The 21,183-nt window shown below is 48.8% G+C and overlaps 1 protein-coding gene and 1 long non-coding RNA gene across 2 annotated transcripts in view; one reads left to right on the top strand and one right to left on the bottom strand.

The window, feature by feature from the left end:
* SNTA1 (syntrophin alpha 1) overlaps window positions 1–16,255 on the top strand; it is a 26,242-nt gene extending 9,987 nt beyond the window's left edge. The window contains exons 3-8 of the mRNA NM_001075898.2: window positions 8,262–8,466; window positions 11,868–12,075; window positions 12,231–12,361; window positions 14,493–14,689; window positions 15,400–15,587; window positions 15,672–16,255. Coding sequence (NP_001069366.1) covers window positions 8,262–8,466; window positions 11,868–12,075; window positions 12,231–12,361; window positions 14,493–14,689; window positions 15,400–15,587; window positions 15,672–15,764 — 1,022 coding nt within the window. The 3' untranslated portion in view covers window positions 15,765–16,255. The remainder of the gene's footprint in view (window positions 1–8,261; window positions 8,467–11,867; window positions 12,076–12,230; window positions 12,362–14,492; window positions 14,690–15,399; window positions 15,588–15,671) is intronic.
* Window positions 14,689–21,183, bottom strand: LOC100848568 (uncharacterized). The gene is made up of 3 exons (XR_810817.4): window positions 20,900–21,183; window positions 20,666–20,779; window positions 14,689–15,246 (listed from the first exon to the last, which is right to left on the bottom strand). It is a non-coding gene; the product is annotated as an uncharacterized lncRNA (long non-coding RNA).

The raw sequence follows: 21,183 nt of genomic DNA, 5'->3' as shown, positions 1-21,183 counted from the left end.
CTGCGCACATACATGGCTTAGGGCCATATGATTCCCCACAGACAAAACTTGGCTTAATCAGCTCTGGCCTGTTCCTTGGATCTTTGATTAAAATGCTTGTGGGACTCTGGGGGCAGGTTTTGGCCTCCATTTACAATATGAGCTGGTTGCTGATGGTAGCGGAGGGAATTCTAACAGTAATGATAAGAAGGTTAATAATAGTGTTGGTATGTCTGCTCTTTATTGAGCACCTACAATGTCCTGGATACTGTGCTAAATGCCTTCTGTATGTTTTCTCACTGAATCCTCAAAACCACCCCTATGATTCAAGGTACATTATTCATCTCATTGTACAAATAAGAATATTAAAACTTGTAGAGGTGAAGCTACTTGCCCAAAGTTACACAGAGGCAGAGATGGAATTTGAAGTAAGATCTGTCAGATGTCAAAGCCCATGTTCTTCAGTGTTTATCCTGCACTGCAAGCCATGTCATCCATGTGAGACTCAGTTTACTCAATTTATTCAACTGTTAAATAGAACAGTTTAACAATGGATCAGTCTCATTGACTTGGTGTGGTTAAGTGATGATGTGTTAGTGAGATTTGAGCTTTCATGCTTGGTATATAGTAGATGCTTAATAAGTGCTTCTTTCTCCCACTACTAAGATCCTAGTAGGCTTCTTGAGTTGATGAGGGCCTTGTCTTTGAATCCTAGCTAAGATGGTTTGGAATGTGGTATATTTTTGAAAAATAGAATTTTAAAAATGTCAAAAATAATATACACCTAAATTAAAAAATGGAGAAGGAAATGGCAACCCACTCCAGTATTCTTGCCTGGTGAATTCCATGGACTGAGGAGCCCGGCAGGTTACAGTTCATGGGGTCGCAAAGAGTCGGACACGACTGAGTGAGTAAGCACAAATAAAAAAACCTCAGGAAAGTGCAAAGCAATTGTCTTCTCATAGATTAATGTTGCTGCTGCTGCTGCTGCTAAGTCGCTTCAGTCGTGTCCGACTCTGTGCGACCCCATAGACGGCAGCCCACTAGGCTCCTCTGTCCCTGGGATTCTCCAGGCAAGAATACTGGAGTGGGTTGCCATTTCCTTCTCCAATGCATGAAAGTGAAAAGTGAAAGTGAAGTCGCTCAGTCGTGTCCGACTCTCAGCGACCCCATGGACTGCAGCCCATCAGGCTCCCCCGTCCATGGGGTTTCCCAGGCAAGAGCACTGGAGTGGTACCCATGGCTAATATTTTCAAACACTTCCAGAGAGAAGTTTCCATATTTGTTTTTATCATTGAGCAAGTTGAGGACCTCTTTCCAACTCAGCTCATGTAGCTCTGTTTCATTCTCTTTAATGGTTGCACAATATCCCATTATTGGGATTCAGATGTCCATTTAACCAATATAGCCTGAGGCCCTGTTCTATGCCAAGACTCGATGTAGGCACTGGGGACAGAGCTGTGAACAGGACTGAGTGATCTGCCAAAGAACTCACTTCTTGTATTTAGGAAGACCATATTCAAGGAATTCATGTTGTTTCTAGCTTCTTGCACCATAGACAATGGTGTCATGTCCCCTTCATGCACCTGTGAACGTTTATCTGAAGAGGATTCCTGGAAAGGGTATTGCAAGTTCAAAGTGTTCGTGTGCCTTTAGGATCTTGATAGATAGTGCCTCTTAAACTGCACATATAGGGCTTCCCAGGTGGCGCTAGTGGTAAAGAATCTGCCTGCCAATGCAGGAGACGTAAGAGATGGGGGTTTGATCCCTGGGGTGGGAAGATCCCCTGGAGGAGGGCATGGCAACCCAGTCCAGTATTCTTGCCTGGAGAATCCCATGGATAGAGGAGCCTGCTAGGCTACAGCCTATAGGGTCGCAAAGAGTTGGACACGACTGCACAAGGGTGTGGAAGTTGAGATTTTATTCCCCAGAGTGTTGCCCCAGACAACCCAGGCGGCTCTGCTGCAGGCCTGCCAATGACTGGGGACTATTTATAGTCCAGCCTTGCTGGGCTAACAGGACCTCAAAGGCCATCCCTTCCCAAGGGATGTCACAATATCCTGAGTGGACAGGTGGGCAGCCTGGACTTGAATCCTCACAATGCCCTACTTAGAGAGCTGGCATATCAGTGCCAATTATATAGGCAGGCAAACTGAGGCTCAGAGAGACATCAGAACTTGCCAAGGCCAGGATGCAAGTGACAGGATCTGGACTGAAATCTTTGTCTGTCATCTGTGTTCATCTCCTTATACTGTCGTACTAAGAACAGCAGCAGAAATAATAACCAGCCACGTTACGATTTGCTGAAGACCTGTTCTGTGCCAGGCAGGGCAAAGTGCTTTACAAGTGTTGGATCTCAGTATGCTAGGAGGTAGATATATTTTACTCTCATTTTAAAGATGCAGAAATAGAGGCTTACAGAAGTCAAGTCACTTGTTCAAAGTCACAGAACAGGGAAGTTAAACACAAGCCTGCATTACTTGAGAGCCCAATTCAATGTCTGTAGCCTGGGAAGCCTCAGGATCGTCAATATTCGTTTATTTAATGTATTTCTTATTTACTGATTACCTGGATATGTCAGGTACTATTCTAGATGCTGGGGATATCCTAATAAATGAAGAAAACAGGCCCCTGCCCTCGTGGAACCTACATTTTGTATTGAGGAGAGAGGCTGTTGACAGTAAGCAAGTGGATGGATCATGTATTTTCAGGCAGGGGCAAGTAAGTGACCACCCACTGAACAGACAAGGAACAGTTTGAGCTTAGAGGACAGGCTTGAGCCAAGATTCAAAACCAAGACATTCAGTCATACACCTTTATTGAGCACCAGGATATGCACTGGGTGTGCTGTGTTGAACCAGAACGGATTTATCCCATTCTCTCTGCAGCACATAGGTTCCCTCCCAACTGTCCTGGGCCAGGCAAAGGGTCCTGCCCTGTCTCTCTTCCTTGTGTTTCTTTCTTTCTTTTTTTTTTTTGGCCATGTTATGTGTCTTGCGGGATCTCAGTTCCCCGACCAGGGATTGAACCCGAGCCACAGAAGTGAAAGCCCAGAATCCTATCCACTAGGCCACCAGGGAACTCCCAGTTCCTTGTGTTTCTTGTGGAATCTGTTCCTGGCTCCTTGGGGTCAGTGCTGGCTTCTCTCCTTGGCAGAGTTGGGAGTCGGGGCCTCTGGAAAGGGCAGGGTGTCCTGTGTGTGTCTGCTTCTGCTTCCCTGAGGAGGAAGGGCCCAAGTGTCACTGTTTACCAGGTTCCTGGGCCAGAGTTTGGCTGGAGAGGGTATGGACACCAACTGGGTCTATACTTGGAGGCTCAAAGAATCCTGGCCACATGGCCACGTTCCTGCCCTCAGCTCTCCAGGCCACTGCCTTTGGGCAGCCCCGCCCTGCTTGGTTGGGTGACTCAGGCAGAAATCAGAGGCAGGGAGGAGACCTCAGAGCTGGGCTATTTACGGCCACACTCCGGGGCCCTCAGGACCCCACCCCCACCCTGGGATGGGCCAGTTGGTTTGTGAAATGCCAGCCCGGTTTCAGACATCAGCTGGTGTGCTGTCCATTTATAGTGTGTTCCTGTGGGCAAGGAGAAGGAGGACCCACTTCCAGGATGGCCTGAGCGAGCAAGGCCTCTAGCAGTTTCTTTGGTTGCAAAACTGACAAATGTCCATTTGCTGAGTACATAGCGTCAGAGATCCCTGCTGAATTCTAGGGATACAGAGACCAGTCAGTCAAGGTCCCTGCCCTCCCATGCTCTCAACCTGGAGAAGGACACAGATTCCCACATGGACATATAGGGAAGTGGGATCTAGGGACCTGCAGAGGTGGTGGGTGTGCAGGATCTAGTGGGCATCCGGGAAGGTTTTCTTGAGGGGCAATGTCTGGGCTGAGCTGGGACCTCCTGGGCTGTGACAACTTCTCCTCGTTGAATGAATCTTTTCTGTCCTGGCATTCATTTCTCCATTCCCAGAACACTGACTCTGAGTTCGAATCAAACCCCATTTATGTCGTCTTTGTGTGTGTTTGTGTGTGTGTGTGTGTGTGTGTGTTGCTCAGTTCTGTCTGACTCTTTGTGACCCCATGGACTGTAGGCTGCCAGACTCCTCAGTCCATGGAATTCTCCAGACAAGAATCCTGGAGTGGGTTGCCATTCCCTCCTCCAGGGAATTTTCCTGACCCAGGGATCGGACCTGGGTCTCCTGCAGGCAGATTGTTTAGCATCTGAGCCAGCAGGGAAGCCCCTTCTGTTCTCTAGGAGCTCCCAGTTTGGTGAGAAAGAAAGCCCCAACACACAGAAGCACTGCAGAGTTCTAAGGAGTGTGGGCAGAACCTGTGTCGTGTTTCACATCATCTCATTTAATTCACTGTCTCTCTAAGGTATACATTGTTATTCAGGTTGAGGGACAGGGAGGTGAATTACCTTGTTCAGGGGCTTCCGTGGTGGCTCAGTGGTAAAGAATCCACCTGCCAATGCAGGAGACGTGGGTTCAGTTCCTGGGTTGGGAAGATCCCCTGGAGGAGGAAATGGCAATCCACTCCAGTATTCTTGCCTGGGAAATCCCATGGACAGAGGAGCCTGGTGGGCTACAGTCCATGGGGTCGCAGAAGAATCGGACTCTACTCAGTGACTTAACAACAACAACAATGGCCACACAGCTAGACAGAGCTGGAATTCAAGTCTGAGAATACCTGTCCCCTAACCATGTACTAAGGTCATTCTGTACAGGGGAACTGCATTTTCAAAGGTATTTGGAAGCTCCTACACCTTCTGAGAGCTCTGAGCAGGTCAGTATGATTGGATTAGAGGGCTAGATGTGGCTGGAGGTGAAGCCAGCAAGGTAGGCAGGGCCCAGGTCCTGGAAAACCTTGAAGTTGGATGAAGAGTGCAGGGAGCCAGAGCATGGCTTTGAGCAGGGGAGGGGAGTAGCTAAATATAGTAGGGAGATATATCAGTTGCACCCTGAGTGGGGGTGGGGGATGGGTGGGTGCTGCATTAGTGAGGATGCTTTTGTCTGCAAGGAACAGGAACCCCATTCAAAGAGGTTTAAACATTGAAGAAAATAGGTTTTCTTCCAGAATACCTAAAGTCAGCATGGTTCCAGATTAACTTACGGCTTTGCAATGTGTGGACCCCAATCCTGTGGTCCAAGTGACTATCGTTGCTTTAGAACAAACTCCCTGCTTTCCAGCAACTTCTAAAGGCTAGAGGAGAGGAAGGGAAGGGAGTATATTTTCCCTCACAGCTCATTGGACAGAATTGTATTATCTGCCCCTTTCTAGGCCAATCACAATTAAAAAGGATGGAATGATCATGATTAGCTTCAACCAATTAAGATTTTCCCTTTGAGCTGGGGAGAAGCCCAGCCTTTAGGGCTTAGAGTTCTGTTAGCAAGGAGGAAAAAAAAGTAGGATTTAAAAAAAAAAATGGTTTAACTGACAGAGAGACTGTGATGTGTCCCACCTCTATCACCTCTTGAGACATAGTCTTAGGGAAAGTCATTGCTGTAATGGTGAGGATGAGTCATTTTTAGCCTAAGTTCCCAGTCTTTAGACCTAGGCTTAGTTCTTTCAAAAAAACTCTGCTCTTATTTTCAGCATAACTTCTTTTCCAACACCGTCCCTCTCACTTTCACCCTTGTTTGCCTTGGATCTTATCTGAGCAGTCTCTTGTGACAGAAATAACTTCTTATCTGGTTCTTCCAGGGAGCTGAGCCAAGAACTCATTCCCCCTACTTCCTGGTCTGTCCACTCACAGCCAGAGCATACCGACTGGGCCTTGACTGCAGGCATCAGATGGCCAACAAACCAGATGGCCGTGGAGGTAGAGGTGGCTGAGAAGAGAGGAAGAGAGGCTGTCCCAGGGCTAGCAGGCATAGGCATTCTTCAGTAGGGCAGCCGAGGGGACAGCCTGACAGGGAGAAGAGAGACCAGTGCTTGGGCAAGACATTAAAAAAAAATTATTTATTTATTTGGCTGCACCAGGTCTTACTTGCAGCATGTGGGATCTAGTACCCTGACCAGGATCAAACCCAGGCCCCCTGCATTAGGAGTGCAGAGTCTTAGCCACTGGACCATTAGGGAAGTCCCTTGGGCAAGACTTTCAACCATCTTGACATATACATTGTCCTCCTAGTAGCTCATTTCAGAGACAAGGAGACTGCTGCTCATCAGAATTGGGGACAGTCCAGATGCTGGGTCAGATGTGGTAGACACCTTGGTTGCCTGCCTTTCAACCATTTCCCCTTCTTCCATGCTACCAGAGCCTGCTTTAATTTGCTCAGCCCCAGGGCTTCCCTGGTGACTCAGACAGTAAAGAATCTGTCTGCAGTGTGGGAGATATGGGTTCGATCCCTGGCTTGTGAAGATCCCCTGGAGAAGGGAACGGCTACCCACTCCAGTATTCTGGTCTGGAGAAGCCTGTGGACAGAGGAGCCTGGCAGGCTACAGTCCATGGGGTTGCAAAGTGTTAAACACGACTGAGTGACTTTCACTTTAATGTTCAGTCAGCCCCAGAGGCTGACTTGTGATTGGTCTAAATCAATCATGACTACTCCCTCTTACTAATGATTGTGCTAGAAGTTGGCATGCCAGTCCAATTGTGCCAATGAAATACAAGGTTTCATGGAAGTATTTACCTCTCTGATAAGAGGGAGGTATGAGTTGACAGAGCTTTTGCTGCCTATCTCCTTCCTTCCTGGTTTGGTCAGGTAAGGGATCATTGGCTGGACTGTGTTACAGCTATCCTGTGGTCATGAGGGGAAGGCTGGGAGAATGGTAGGGATGCCCATCCGGGATCCAGTGTCATTGAGTCATTGAACCAACCCTGACATTGCTTTCCTCTAGACTTCTTGTCACATGAAATCATAAATATCTTTCTTGCTTAAGGCACTAGTATCATATATTCTATTATTTGTAGCCAAACCCAGCTAATTGATAGAGGAAGAGGGACCAAAATATTTTATTATCAATCAGCTTTAATTGATTGGTAATGGCTACCATGGACTTACCAGGTAGCTCAGGGGTAAGGAATCCACCTGCCGGTGCAGGAGATGCAGCTTGGGTCCCTGAGTTGGAAGGATTCCCTGAAGAAGGAAATAGCAACCTGCTCCAGGATTCTTGCCTGGGAAATACCATGGACAGAGGAGCCTGGTGGGCTACAGTCCATGGGTTTGCAAAGAGTCAGGCTGAAGGACTAAGTACAGGCACAAATATAACAGAAGCTCCTTGCTTTCTCAGGTAGCAGTTCAAGTCTGATGTGGTATCTCCAAAGTCTCAGCATCCATTTACTTCTGTTTTATCGGTCAGCCTTTTGGAGTGTGGCTCATGTTCTCCTGGTCAAGACGGTGCTCTACCGGTCTGTGTTTCAGCCAGCTCAACCCTGTGAGGGGAAAAGGCAGGGAAAGGAAGGGCGTGCCCCCTTTTTTAATGGGCAGGACTTGGTAGCCTAACACATCTCTTTTGTTCTCATCCTGTTGGCCAGTCTTGGTCACATGGGCACTTACAGCTGCAAGGGAACCTGCAAATTGAAGTCTTAAGTTGGAAGGTTATCACTGTTTTGGAGGAAAATTGGCAGCCTCCACCGCAGGACTATCTCATGCAGCCCCTCCTTCAGCAGATGAGAAGACTGAAGAGAGAGAGGCAAACAGGGGACAGCGGGGGCACTTCTGTCTCCTGCATCCTGTCTTGGCGCTCCTCACTGCCTTGTTGTAGTTGCTGCCCATTCTCTTTAAGCGGTCATTCTGAAACTCTAAACACTTGAACTTACGGGGTTAGAACTTAGTCCTGTGGCCATACCTAGCTGCAAAGGAGGCTGTGAAATGTAGTCCACCAGGTGGCCATGGGTCTATGAATAACAAAGGCAAAAGGATGAATGTTGGCCTGCATCCAGAATTTTCTACCATGCAGCCCTGTCAGAGACTTTAGCCTAGAGGAGGATAGTGATGTGAAAGTGTGTGTGTTGGTTGCTTAGTTGTATCCGACTCTTTGTGACCCCATGGACTGTAGCCCATCAGACTCCTCTGTCCACAGAATTCTCCAGGCAAGAATATTGGAGTTGAAAAAAAAGAATACTGGAGTTGATAGCCATTCCCTTCTCCAGAGGATCTTCCTGACCCAAGGATCCAACCTAGGTCTCCTGCATTGCAGGCAGATTCCTGGTGGATCATCTGAGCCCCCAGGGAAGGGAAGTGGACATAAATTAAAATTTAATGAATCAGTGACGGCTGTTACATGTGCTACATGGGAGCCCACGCCATGGTGGTAACTGCTGACCTCTCCCCTAACCAGTCAAGTACATGAAAGAGGTCTCACCATATTTCAAGAACTCTGCCAGCGGGACCTCGGTTGGCTGGGACTCGCCTCCTGCCTCACCCCTTCAGCGGCAGCCTTCCTCCCCTGGCCCCCCACCCCGGGACCTCCGTGATGCCAAACACATGTCCTTGAAGATGGCATATGTGTCAAGGAGGTGCACCCCTACAGACCCAGAAACCAGGTAAGCCTAGCATAGGGGGCGACTCAGACAGACGTGCCCTCGTGTTAGGTGGTGGGGCCAAAGGAAAGATCCCTTGTGTTGCAAGTGACAAGCACAATGCCCGAACGTAGTAGGTGCTTAAGAAATGCTTGTTGAATGGAGACAGGAGTGAAGTTATGGGGATGATGGTGTGCTTTTCTTCTCTCTTCTTCCTCTGGGTAGTTCACATCTGAGGAGGAACTTGGTCTGCAGAGGAGTCCTGGATTCCAGTCTTGGTTCTCCTTGAACTAGACCCTTTTTCTCACTAACCTTTAGATTCTCCCGTACGAAAGAAGGATATCAGACTTAGTGATCCCCTCAAGTCTCTTCTAACTCTGCCGAGGTTCCAAGATACCTGGTAACTTTCACTCAGGGCCATGGAAGGTTACCATCCCTCACAGCTGAGCAGCCCTAACATTGATGATAAGATTGATACTAGCCAGCATTATTGAGTACTTATCATGCACAATTGAATGTAACTCTCACAGCAGCCCTATGAGCAAAGTCCTATTGTTTCACCCCACTATTATAGATGAGGACAGAGGGAGGAAGTAACCTGCCCAAGATCACACAGCCAGGAAGAGAATGGAGCTTGCCTCATTCCAGGTAGCCCTCTCAGCTTCAGAAGCTACCTGAGTGATGGCAGTGGTGAATGCAGTCCATGTTGATCAAATGAGGTGTGCAGTATTGGGGTGGGGGTAAGAGGCCTGTGCTCTGGGTGCTAATTACAGCTGAGGTTTAATGCCCAGTCAATGCCCAAATTGGCCAGGGGGGTCTGATTAATGTTCAGCATTCAGACCTCCTATCCCTACTTGATGCCCTAGCCCCAGCCTCCTCTATGAGGCAAGAACTAGAGATTCACAGGTTACTTACAGGTGCTCCACTTAGGGACCTTTTGTGTTGGGTGAAGGTGAGGTGGTGTCAGTCCTTCCTGCGACTCACAGAACTTTAGGTTAGTTGTGGTTCCCAGCCTGATCCCAGACATCACCTGAAGCATGTGTGAACCTGTATTTCTATGTGTGTGTACATGTGGATGGCATGTAAGTGCAAGTGTTTGTGTGTATATGTGAGCATTTGCACAGGCAGGGATGTGCATATGTGTTTGTATGTTTTGTGCTAATATCCATATGTGTATATGCATGTATGTACGTGTGCTTGACCTGTGCACACATGTGTAACTTGAATATAACTGGGGTCCCATATCAGCACAATATCCCAGTCAAAGGAGCACCATTCGCTAACTAAAGCATAATGAAAGATGTTTTGAACTTTTACTTAGTGTTAAGATTACATTGGTGTGCAGGCATCAGAAACCCCAACAAGCAATGGCTTAATAAATGAGGAGTTAATTTTCCACATGTTTAAAAAGAAGTCCAAGACTTCCCTGGCGGCACCGTGGATAAGAAGATGTCTGCCAAAGCAGGAGACCTGGGGACCTGGGTTCCATCCCTGGTCTGGGAGAATTCCACATGCTGTGGAGCAACTAAGCCTGTGTACTGCAACTTGCGAGTCCAGGTGCTGCAGCTACTGAAGCCCATGTGCCTAGAGCCTGTGCTCCGCAACAAGAAGCCACCGCCATGAGAAACCTGAGCACCACAATGGAGAGTAGCGCCTGCTTGCCGCAATTAGAAAGAAAACCAGTGCAAAGTAATGAAGACCCAGTACAGCCAAAAATAAATACACACATACGTAAAAAAGAAATCCAGCAGTCAGCTATTTAGGCTGCAATTGATGGTCAAGAATACCCTCAAGGCATCAGGCTTCCAGCTTCTTCTTCTGCCATCTTTTATAATTTTTATTAAAAAATTTTTTCTTGGTTGCACCATGAAGCTTATGGTATCCTAGTTCCCAGACCAGGCATTGAACCCAGGCTCTTGGCAGTGAAAGCATGGAGTCCTAATGGCAGGGAATTCCCCTCCTGCCGTTTTTAGTATGGATTTTCTTCTTGGAAATAGCTTGGTGCCTGCACCTCTACGCATGTGTCCATATTCTAGACAGGAAGAAGGCAAAAGACAAAGGACTTGTTCCCCTGGTATTTTGTTCTATTGCTGCATGAACAGCCATCCTAAAGTTTAGTGGCTTAGAAGATAGCAGTTTAATATTTTTCACAATTCTGTAATCTGGGCTGGCTTAGCCAGGCAGTTCTTCTGTTCCTTGTGCCATCTGCAGGGGCTACAAATCCAGGATAGCTGCTTCACCTATGTGCCTGCTTCCTCAGCAGGGGTGTTGGAACAGCTGGCAGCTGGCTAAGCATTCCTCTTTTTGTAGGGCTTTTCCACGTGGCTAGCTTGTTTTCCCTCTTAGCATAGGTGACCTTGGGGTAGTTGGATTTTGTGATCACTTAGGAATGCCAAAAAGGCACTTCTGCCACATTTTGTCTGTCAAACCAAGTCAGATGGTCAAGGAGAGGAGAAATAAGCTTCACCTCTTTGTGAGGGAGGTACACTGTGCATATAGGGAGAGATGAGTTTGGTGGAGGCCATCTTTGGAAACTAACGGCCACAGCTAGGAACGCTTCAGTTGGGAAGGGACGCCTTCCTCAAAGACTTCGCTTTCTATTTCATCAGTCAGAATTGGGTTGATGGCCAGTGCTAGCAGCAGGGGAGATCTGTGGTGGAGGAAGGCAGAGGTGAAGGCACTGGAATGGATATGTGTGAGCCATTCTCCAGTTTCTGCCCCACTTCACTGGTTACGGAAATACCAAAGGGGAGTGATTCTTTAAAGCCCCACAGAACATTTGAAGGTCCTTTCCCTGACACTGACTCTTCTTGGAACTCCTTGAGACCGTCCCCTTACACTTGCCTGTGTGGCTTTTTGTCTCCCCACCCTTTCCCTTCGCCATACCCTGGCTTTTTCTTTTTTAACCATACAGTGTGCCTTGTAGCGGGGCTTCCCTGGTGGCTCAGTGGTAAAGAATTGACCTGCCGACGCAGGAGACACAGGTTCAATCTCTGGGTTGGGAAGATCCCCTCGAGTAGGAAATGGCAACCCACTCCAGTATTCTTGCCTGGAAAATTACATGGACAGAGGAGCCTGGCTGGCTACAGTCCATGGGGTCTCAAAGAGTCAGACATGACCCAGCGACTAACACTACTACTACTACACTTGGAGTGTGTGTATTTGTGTATATATGCCTGTATGTGTATGTGTGTTGGAGAGAGAGATATAGTCTCTTATCCCAAGATAAGATAAGATACATAAACCCCATGAAGCCCACCAACTGTGGCCGGAGCCCTGCAGTGGGAGTCGCTCCTGATTCTCTCGTGGACATCCCCTGTGGTTTCCTCTGGTTTTGGGGTAGATGGGGGTCCCTTGGCTCAGGTTTCAGGGTTGGGCACCTGTCCAGTGGATGGGACTCCCCTCTACCTCACTTGTGCCTGCAGGTATCTGGAGATCTGCTCGGCCGATGGCCGGGATACCCTCTTCCTGAGGGCCAAGGATGAGGCTAGCGCCAAGTCCTGGGCGGCTGCCATCCAAGCCCAGGTCAACACGCTGACGCCCCGGGTCAAGGATGAGCTGCAGGCGCTGCTGTCGGCCACCAGCACAGCCGGGAGTCAGGACATCAAGCGGATCGGCTGGCTGACTGAGCAGGTGCCTGCCGGGCCCGGGGACCCCTCCTCCGCTCCCTTCCCCTCTCCCAGAGGCGACCCCACTCCCATTTCCCCTCACTGCCTCACCCCGCCCTGGCCCTCTCACCTCTCTTCTCCCCTCCCCATCCCCCATCACTGCTGCCTTGCCTCCTGCAGCTGCCCAGCGGGGGCACGGCACCCACCTTGGCCCTGCTGACCGAAAAGGAGCTGCTCCTCTACAGCTGTCTGCCCCAGACCCGTGAGGCCTTGAGCCGGCCGGCACGTACTGCCCCTCTTATCACCACCAGGTATCTGTGGGTAGGGCAGGACTGTGTGTCCCACCCAGAGCTTGGGGGGCGATGCTCTAGATGGACCTCAGAGGCTGGGGACTCCAGCCCCATTCTGTGCTGAGTTATTCCCCAGGTGGCTTGAAGCGAGTCTCTGCCCAGTCTGGGCCTTGGTTTCCTCATCTGTAAAATGGGGACTTGGAACAGAAGGATATGAGGTCCTATCAGTCACTCACCCATTGACACCTGCTCTGTCCAGGTGCAGTGTCCAGGTGCTGCCTGGTTCAGATGAAAGACAGTCCCCAGAGGTCTCTGTCCTCAGGGAGGGCCCAGCCTGGTGAGGAGACTGGCCTGGGAACAGCCTTTACAATGCAGAGTGTAGGAACCACTTAACTCTACCTGGCCTGCAGGTGGGGGTGGGGCAAGGCTTCAGGTAGAAGATGACATCTGAGCTGGACTTTGGCAGGTGGGTAGAAATTTGCCATTTAAGGAAGGGTGGAGAGGCATCTTACACAGAGGGAACAATATAGTCAGAGGGACAGAAGCATGCAGAGCTGTCGCAGCTTCATGGAGCTCTCTGAGTGTGCCGTAACCAGGGTGTAGACTCTGTCTGGGAAGTGGAGAGAAACAAGGCAGGGAGTTGGCAGCCCCGATCTTGCAGAGCTTCTGTTGCCTGGATAAGGGCTGTTAGCTTTATCTTAAGAGCTGTGGCAGACAGAGTGAGAAGAGCTTTAACCTGGGAGTGAGGTGTCTCATTGGGTCCTGTTTTAAAAAAGATCTGTGTGGCTGCCATGCGGAAAATATACTGGAGGAGGGGGATGGGAGAAGTTATGCTGGAGAGACAGTGGAGGTGGGTAGAGGCAGCAGATGGGGAAGAAAGGCCGCATTTGCATTGGAAACACATGGTGGGAAAATTAACCAGGCTTCATACTTGCCAGATGGGGAGGGTGAGGGAGGCGTCCTGATGGATGGATGAACGGGAGTTTTGGAGCTGGTGTCTGGGTGGGCAGTAGGAGTGGGGGTGGGAGTGCAAAGGGAGGAGGTTGGATCAAGATGTCGAGTTCACAGTGTTGGTGGGGGGCGGGTAGGTAGGGAGCTTGGGTAGGAAACTGGGGAACTTGTGAGTTTGTTGCTTAGGGCTGCCAAGTAGGAGACTGGGCATCAGAAACAGCTCCAAGGGGGAACTGAAGCTACAAGAGAAAGCTTGTGGAGTGAGGACCAAAGAGGGCGAAGGTATAGAACTCTGGGGTCTGCTGCCCAGAGAGGGGTGGTGAACTGCCCAAGGTTAGACAGCAAGTGGGAGTCAAGCTGAGCGGTGTGGGCCCTTGCTGCTCACGTCTCCTCACTCCAGAATGCGTTCCGGCACACGGGTCAGGAGCCTGCTGCCTACTAGGGATGAGCAGGTCATGAACGTTCTACCTAATCAAGTGATTCATTAATTCAGGCCACAAATGTTTACTAAGCACCTACTTTGTGCCAGGCATTGTTTTAGTTTCTGGGACTATAGCAGTGAACAAGCTAGACAAACATTTGTACCCTTGATGATATTCTAGAGAAAAAGGCAATCAAAAGCCAACTGAAACAGTAAAAAGTAAGTATAATTTCTGGTACCATAAGGAAAAGTGCGGCTAGTGATAGGGGAGAGCGCTGTTTTATTTTTATTTTTTGGCTGTGTGGCATGTGGGATCTTAGTTTCCTAACCAGGGATCAAACCTGGGCCCCCTGAGGTGGAAGTGCAGAGTCTTAACCACTGGACCGCCAGGGAAGTCCTGAGGTGTCATTTTAGGCAGAGAAGTCAGGGAAGGCTTCTCAGAGGAGCTGGCATTTGAGCAAAGGTCTGAAGGAGGTAAGGGAGAAAGCAATGCAGATAATCAGGGAAAAGTTTGCTGGGCAGAGGGAACAGCAGAGGGGCTGAGGCAGGAGTGTGCTTGGAGTGTTTGAAGACGCTAGAGTGGCTGGAGCTGAGGGGGGCCAGGAGGAGGGTGGCAGGAGATGGTCTCCTGTGACTCCATCAGTGACCATCTGGACGTCCTGTCCCCCCATTGGGTGGAAAAGGAGTCGCAGGGTCCCTTCCCAGGTCACTGCCCCCTTGGCCCAGAACTACTTCCCTGCTGCGAGGCCTCATGCTTAGCCCTCTGCCCCCTGCCCCCAGGCTGGTGCACTCAGGCCCCTCCAAGGGCTCGGTGCCCTACGATGCAGAGCTCTCTTTTGCCCTGCGCACGGGCACGCGCCACGGTGTGGACACTCACCTGTTCAGCGTGGAGTCACCGCAGGAGCTGGCTGCCTGGACCCGCCAGCTGGTGGATGGCTGTCACCGGGCCGCTGAGGGTGTGCAGGAGGTGTCGACAGGTGGGCTGGGTGGATATGGGAGTGCCTTTCTGGTAATGAGTTGCTTGTCCCCAGGGGCATTCGTTTCCTTCTTTAGGATGCTTCAGGAGGGGGATCAAGAGTGGGATTTGGGGTCTCCGAGGGCCCTCTGTTTCGGATGTGCAGGTGTCCTGGAAGGTAGTGAGACTCGCTTCCCAGGGGTTTTCTTGTCCTGGCTTTGTGACTCCACTGGTGAGGATATGAGAGGTGGCACTTGGGGTAGGGTTGGCAGAAAAAGTACAGGACACTCATTTGGATTTGAATTTCAGGTGAACAGCAAATAATTGTTTAATTGAGGGAGATCCAAATTACCCATTGCTTATCTGAAATTCACATTTAACTGGGCAAGAAGTCTGTAGGCGTTTAAAGTCTCCAAAGGCCAGGCTTGGTGGGCCTACCTTCACAGGAGTGGGCCTCCTGTCCAAGGCAGAGTTGCAGATTCCCCTTTCCTCCTCTGGTGCTGCTGGCTGTGGGTCTGGAAGTGGGGTATAGGTTTTCTGTCCACTCATCCTTCTGTGTTTTAGAGTGTGGGTGACTCTCTATAGGGTGGGTGTACAAATGGCATGACAGACAGTGAGCTTCCCACCCCCGGTGGCATTCAAGCCCCACTTTTGGAGCTGCCAGTGGGGACTGGAGGGAGGGCTTGCAATCTCTGAGGTGTCGCTGTGCCCGTGCCCACGCCCTCCCCACAGCCTGTACGTGGAACGGCCGTGCCTGCAGCCTCTCCGTGCACATTGACAACGGCTTCACGCTGTGGGCGGCGGAGCCGGGTGCGGCCCGAGCTGTGCTGCTGCGTCAGCCCTTTGAGAAGCTGCAGATGTCCTCGGACGATGGTGCCAGTCTCCTATTTCTGGACTTCGGGGGCGCTGAAGGCGAGATTGTGAGTGGAAGGGGTTGAGGGGTGATGCTCTCCTGGAGGTCAGGCTGGGTGGGCTCCTGACCCTTCTCTCTGTTCACCCCGTAGCAGCTGGACCTGCATTCATGCCCCAAAACCATGGTGTTCATCATCCACTCCTTCCTCTCGGCCAAGGTCACCCGTCTGGGGCTCTTAGCCTAGAGGTGGTCAGATGCATTAGCCCTGAAGAGGGAGTGTCCACCACATGGCCTGACCTGGCCCTCCGCTGATTGCCTGCTTGTCGCTGGGCTGAGGGAAGGGAGAGGAGAAGAGCAAGAAGGCGGAGACCCAGCTCAGGACACAGCGGATCTCACCAGTGATGGGGGAGTGTCCCTGCAGCTCCCCCCACCCCCACCAGTGCCTTTCGTGGAGAGATATTTTGTGTACACAGAAACCATTCCGAGCCTAGTATGTGCCCCTTTGGGGATCCTGACCCCAGCTAACAACTGCTGGCCTTCCTAGAGGCCCCTAAACTGTCCCCAGAGGCCCCACCTGAAGCTGGAGCTCCCTGGGGCCCATGGCAAGAGACAGAGAAGCCTTTCATTCATTTCTCCCCTCAGCTCCACCACCTTGGGGCATCAGGTTCTCTTCATCCTCTCTCTCCTCCTTACTCTTGGATAAATAAACAGCCTGTGAGCACACAGGCAGCCTGGCCCAGTGTCTGTGGTTTGTGCCTTGGCCTGTGGGTCCTGTGGTGGCCCTTGTAGTCCCAAGATGGACCAGACTGAAGACTGGAGTCCCTTTCCTTAGAGAAGAGCAGACCTTTAACCGTAGGGTGGAAAAACAGTCTATTGGTTATCTACTATTGCAGAACAAATGACCCCCAAATTTAGCAGCTTGAAACAATGAACATTTATTATCTTTCAAGTTTGAGGAGTTAGAAATTTGAGAGGGGCTAAGCTGGATTGTTTCTGTCTCAGGATCTTTCATGAGGTTATCATCAAGGTGTCAGTTGTACTCATCTGAAGGCTTGACTGGGGTCAGAGGATTTGTTTTCAATATTTCTAACTCATGGTTGTTGGCAGGAAGCCCTCGTTCCTCACCATAGTCACCTCATTATGACAATGTGGCTGGCTTCCCCCAGAGTGAGTGACACAGACGAGAGAACCAGGAGGAATCCACTGTGCCTCTTATCACCTAGTCTTGGATGTCACATACTGTCATTTTTGCTCTATTCATTAGAAGTGAGTCACTAATCCCAGCCCACTCTCAAGGGGAGAGGAATTAGGCTCTACCTCTTGAAAAAAGGAATGTCAAAGAATTTGTGGACCTATTTAAAAACCATCATTGAGAGCCTCTGGCCTGTTTCCTGCAGAAGAGAGGATGCTTGGCGTGTTCTTCTTGGAATGTTTCTTTGGAAGCTGTACCAGGCAGCTGGCTACATATGAGCCTTAATTGCTTGCACTGTCCACAGAAAACCACCATGACATCAGTAATTGTAGCGTACATTCGGAGAGTGCGTGCTATCTGCTCAGCACTGTGCATGCATTTCCTTACGGGGTCCTCACCACATACCTATGTGGTAAGCACAACAATCTCCATTTCACAGGTAAGAAAACAGGCTCAGAGGGGGAGAGACACTTGCCCAAAGTCACACAGTTATGAAATTCTGAGCTTGGATTCAAATGATGTCTTTCCGACTTCTGACCTCTTGTTCACCTTAGAGACTTTCTGGTCCTGCACTATCCACTAGAAATATAATGCAAGCCACGTAAGTAATTACTAATTTTCCAGTAGCCACCTTTTAAAAAGTAAGAAAAAATAGGTGAAAACAATTTTAATAATATGTTTTATTTAACCTAATAGAGCCAAACTGTTAGAACTTCAGTACATAATGTACAAATTCATTAATGAAATGTTTTACATTCTTTCTGTCTTAGTAAGCCTTTGAAATCTGTGTATTTTATACCTACATCTCTATTCAGAGGTCAAATTTTCATTAGAAACCTTCGATTGGTATTTTCATAAAATTTACAGTTGAAAAAATTAGATTCACATAATCAAGTTATTTCCAAATATACTAAAGTTTTCCCATAACTGAAATTATTTCCCTGGGGAAATGCAGGTAAGCAGAGATATTCCAGCTTTGCCCACCTCAATCTGCCCACTGTCAATGCACTGTTTATTCAAGAAATATATAGTGCACACCTAGTCTGTGCTAATCCTTGGGGCCAGGAGCTGCTTTGCTGGGAGCAAGCCTGACAGGTCCCCATGTGCAGGGGAAAGAAATTCAGCAGAAGCTCTCACAATCAAATGTGTGACTCTGATTGGGTAGACATATGGAAATATCAGAAAGGCCAGAGGGGACCTGATCTCTGAGGGTGAGGGCAGGTTTCTCTAAGGAGGAGACCTGAAGCTGATGTGCATCTGAAGGAGCATGCTAAAAATCAGACAACCCCAATCTCTGTTGCCCCAGAAACAAGCATTTATTTTCACACTTCTGGGGCTGCATGTTGACTGCAGTTTGACTATTCAAAGCTGGGCTTGGCTGGATGGCTTTGGTCCGGACTGTGGGTTGGGCTCAGGTCTACTCTATGTTTTTCCTTTTGGACCCCAGGATGAATGAGCATCAACTCCCAGGGCAGTATGAGACAGTATGAAATTTGTTATGCATGCGTGCGTGCGTAGTCACTTCAGTTGTTTCAAACTCTTTGTGATCCTATGGACTGTAGCCTGCCAGGCTTCTCTGTCCATGGGATTCTCCAGGCCAGAATACTGGAGTGGGTTGCCATACCCTTCTCCTGGGGATCTTCCCAACCCAGGGATCAAACCTGCATCTCTTACATCTCCTGCATTGGCAGGAGGGTTCTTTATTACTAATGCCACCTGGGAAGCCCCTGAAATTTATTATGGTATGTTTCAAACTTCTAAAATCCGGGTTTGTTTTTTCCTCACTGCCCCCAGACACCACACTGGCCCAGGACTCCACAATCCCTGGACAGCTGCCACAGCTCCTAAATGATCTACTTATTTGTTTCCGAACCCTCCTTCCTGCAGTGCAGCATATTTCCCACACAGCAGCCACTTTATATGCAAAGAAAGTGAAAGTCAGCAGGGATGACTCACTTGGCCATGGCTATCATAAGCATTGGAGCCTTAATATGAACTCAGCCGTCTGACTTGGAACTAGTCAGCTGATGACAGTGCTTTTGGATCAGACTGGCCTGTGGGTGGATTCCAGTCCACCATATACTAGTTGTGTGAGCTTCAGCACATGACTGTTTGTCTTTTCAGTTTTCTCACCTTAAAAATGGACCAACAAGTCTCATAGACTTCTAATCAGGTATCAAAGAGATTAGTTGTAACAGGGGTTGTCAGGGCCCCCAGAGTCTCAGTAATTCAGAGTGGCTGGAGCCATTGTCTGCATCTTATAGTCAGAGGGCTTTCTCCCAAACCACAGCCTCCCCATTAACATATGTAGGAGTATACTTCCACCATGGCTGCTAGTATATAACTACCCCTTTGGGTGAAATAATTCTGAGATCTGTGTTTTACTGTTTCCTAGATCTCTGCAACAGAATTAAGACCCAGATGCCCACTTCAGTAACTGGCTTGGTAACACATTCTTTATTGGATGTCTCCCCTTCTCTGTCTCATTTTCTGACTACCTTATCAGTGTCTTCTGAGATCACCTGCATGCACTCAAATACACAAGGTCTGCTTCTGGGGAACTCAAACTAATACATAAAGCAGTCATTTATTCATTCAACGCATACTTATTAAGCCATACAATGAGTCAGGATTTGTGCTAGATCCTGGGGATATTGCAATGAACAAGACAGATTGTGTTTCTGCTCTCAGGGAGCTGAACGTCTAGGAACTAGGCAATGCTGAGTAAGCAAATAATGCTATCATTATGGATAGTGACAAGTATTGTGAAGAAAATGATGTGATTAAAAAAAAAAGAAAATGATGTGATAATAATGGGAGCATTTTAAATGGGATGGTCAGAAAGGGTCTCTCTGGAGAGCTGGCATTTAAGCTGAGACATGAAGGACGAGAAGGCACCAACCTTGAAACATTCTGGGGGAACATTCCAGAAAGAAGCTAGTTAAATACAAAGGCTCTGAGATAAATAGGTGCTTGGGGTATTGAAGCAGCAAAATAAAATTATGTAGTTGAAGTATATTCAACTAGAGAGATCATGCTAGGAAAAGAAAGAAATAAATGGGTTGGAGAAGTAAAAGAAAGCAGTAGCTGGATCTTGCAGGTCCTAGGACACAGTAGGAAATTTGGATTTTATTGCAAAGGCAATGACAAGCCACCGGGAATTTTCAGCAGAGGAGTGATGTGATCTGACTTTTCTTTTTTTTTTTCCTGTGGGGCTGGGCAGCTTTCGGGATCTTAGTTCCCTACCAGGGATCCAGATCAAACTCTAGCCCATTGCAGTGAAAGGGCAGAGCCCTAATCACTGGACTGCCAGCGAATTCCTTTTTTTTTTTTTTTGCCAGCGAATTCCTGTGACCTCAGGATAAAAACAAATACATTCCCTTAGGCCCTGTGTGGGAGATAAGTCAGTAGGAAAGAAAGAAAGTGAAGTTGCTCAGTCGTGTCCGACTCTTTGTGACCCCATGGGCAGTAGCCTGCACCAGGCTCCTCCGTCCATGGGGTTTTCTAGGCAAGAGTACTGGAGTGGGTTGCCATTTCCTTCTCCAGGAAATCTTCCCGACCCAGGGACCAAACCCAGGTCTCCCTCATTGTAGACAGACGCTTTACCATCTGAGCCACCAGGGAAGTCAGTAGGAGACTAGGTTAAAGGCAGAAGCAAGGAGACCAGTTAGGCTATTACAGCCGGTTCTGATGAGATAATGGTTGCCTGAGACAAGTTGCAACAGGGGTAGAACGGGAGAATAGAAAGTGACAGATTTGAGACATTTTGGAGTTAGAGCTGACAGAACTTTCTGTAGAGACTGAGGGGGAAGAAACAAAAATGAGTTTCTCTTAGTGCAACTGGGAGGATGCTTGGGTCTGAGATGGGCAAGACTGGGAAGACACAGGTTTTGGGTGAGGATGTGTGTGTAGAAATGACGAATTCTATTAAGTTAGAGGCGGTCGATACGTACCCAAAGGGGAGGTGCCCCATAGACAGTGGAACTCTGGGTCTGTGACTCCAGCAGGGGCGGCAAGAGGGGGTGGTCTATGCTGGAAACGTGAATTGCGAAGTCTTTAGCGCAGCACTGTCCAACAGAAAAAAAAAGTGAGCCACGTAAATAATTAAAAATTTCTCAGTAGCCACAGTTAAAAAAAAAAAAAAAGGAAAAATAAACAGTTGAAACTAACTTAAATAATATACTTACTTAGCCCAATAGGTCCTAAATATTATCTCAGCACGCAATTCATGGGGTCGCAAAGAGTCGGGTATGACTGAGCGACTGAACTGAATTGAATCAAAATAAAAATTATCGATTAGACAGTTGGCCTTCTTTCTTCGACATTCAGTGTGTTTTACACTTAGAGCATAGCTAACTCGCACTCGCTACGTTTCAAGCGCTCCGTTGCCATATGCCGGTTAGGGGTTACCACTTGGTTCAGGGAAGCAGCGGAGGATTTTCAAAGCCAGAAAAGGCCCAACCCGGACGCT

Source organism: Bos taurus, chromosome 13 (assembly GCF_002263795.3).
Source record: "Bos taurus isolate L1 Dominette 01449 registration number 42190680 breed Hereford chromosome 13, ARS-UCD2.0, whole genome shotgun sequence".
Taxonomy (NCBI): domain Eukaryota; kingdom Metazoa; phylum Chordata; class Mammalia; order Artiodactyla; family Bovidae; genus Bos; species Bos taurus.
This window is presented reverse-complemented; position numbering and strand designations above follow the sequence as displayed.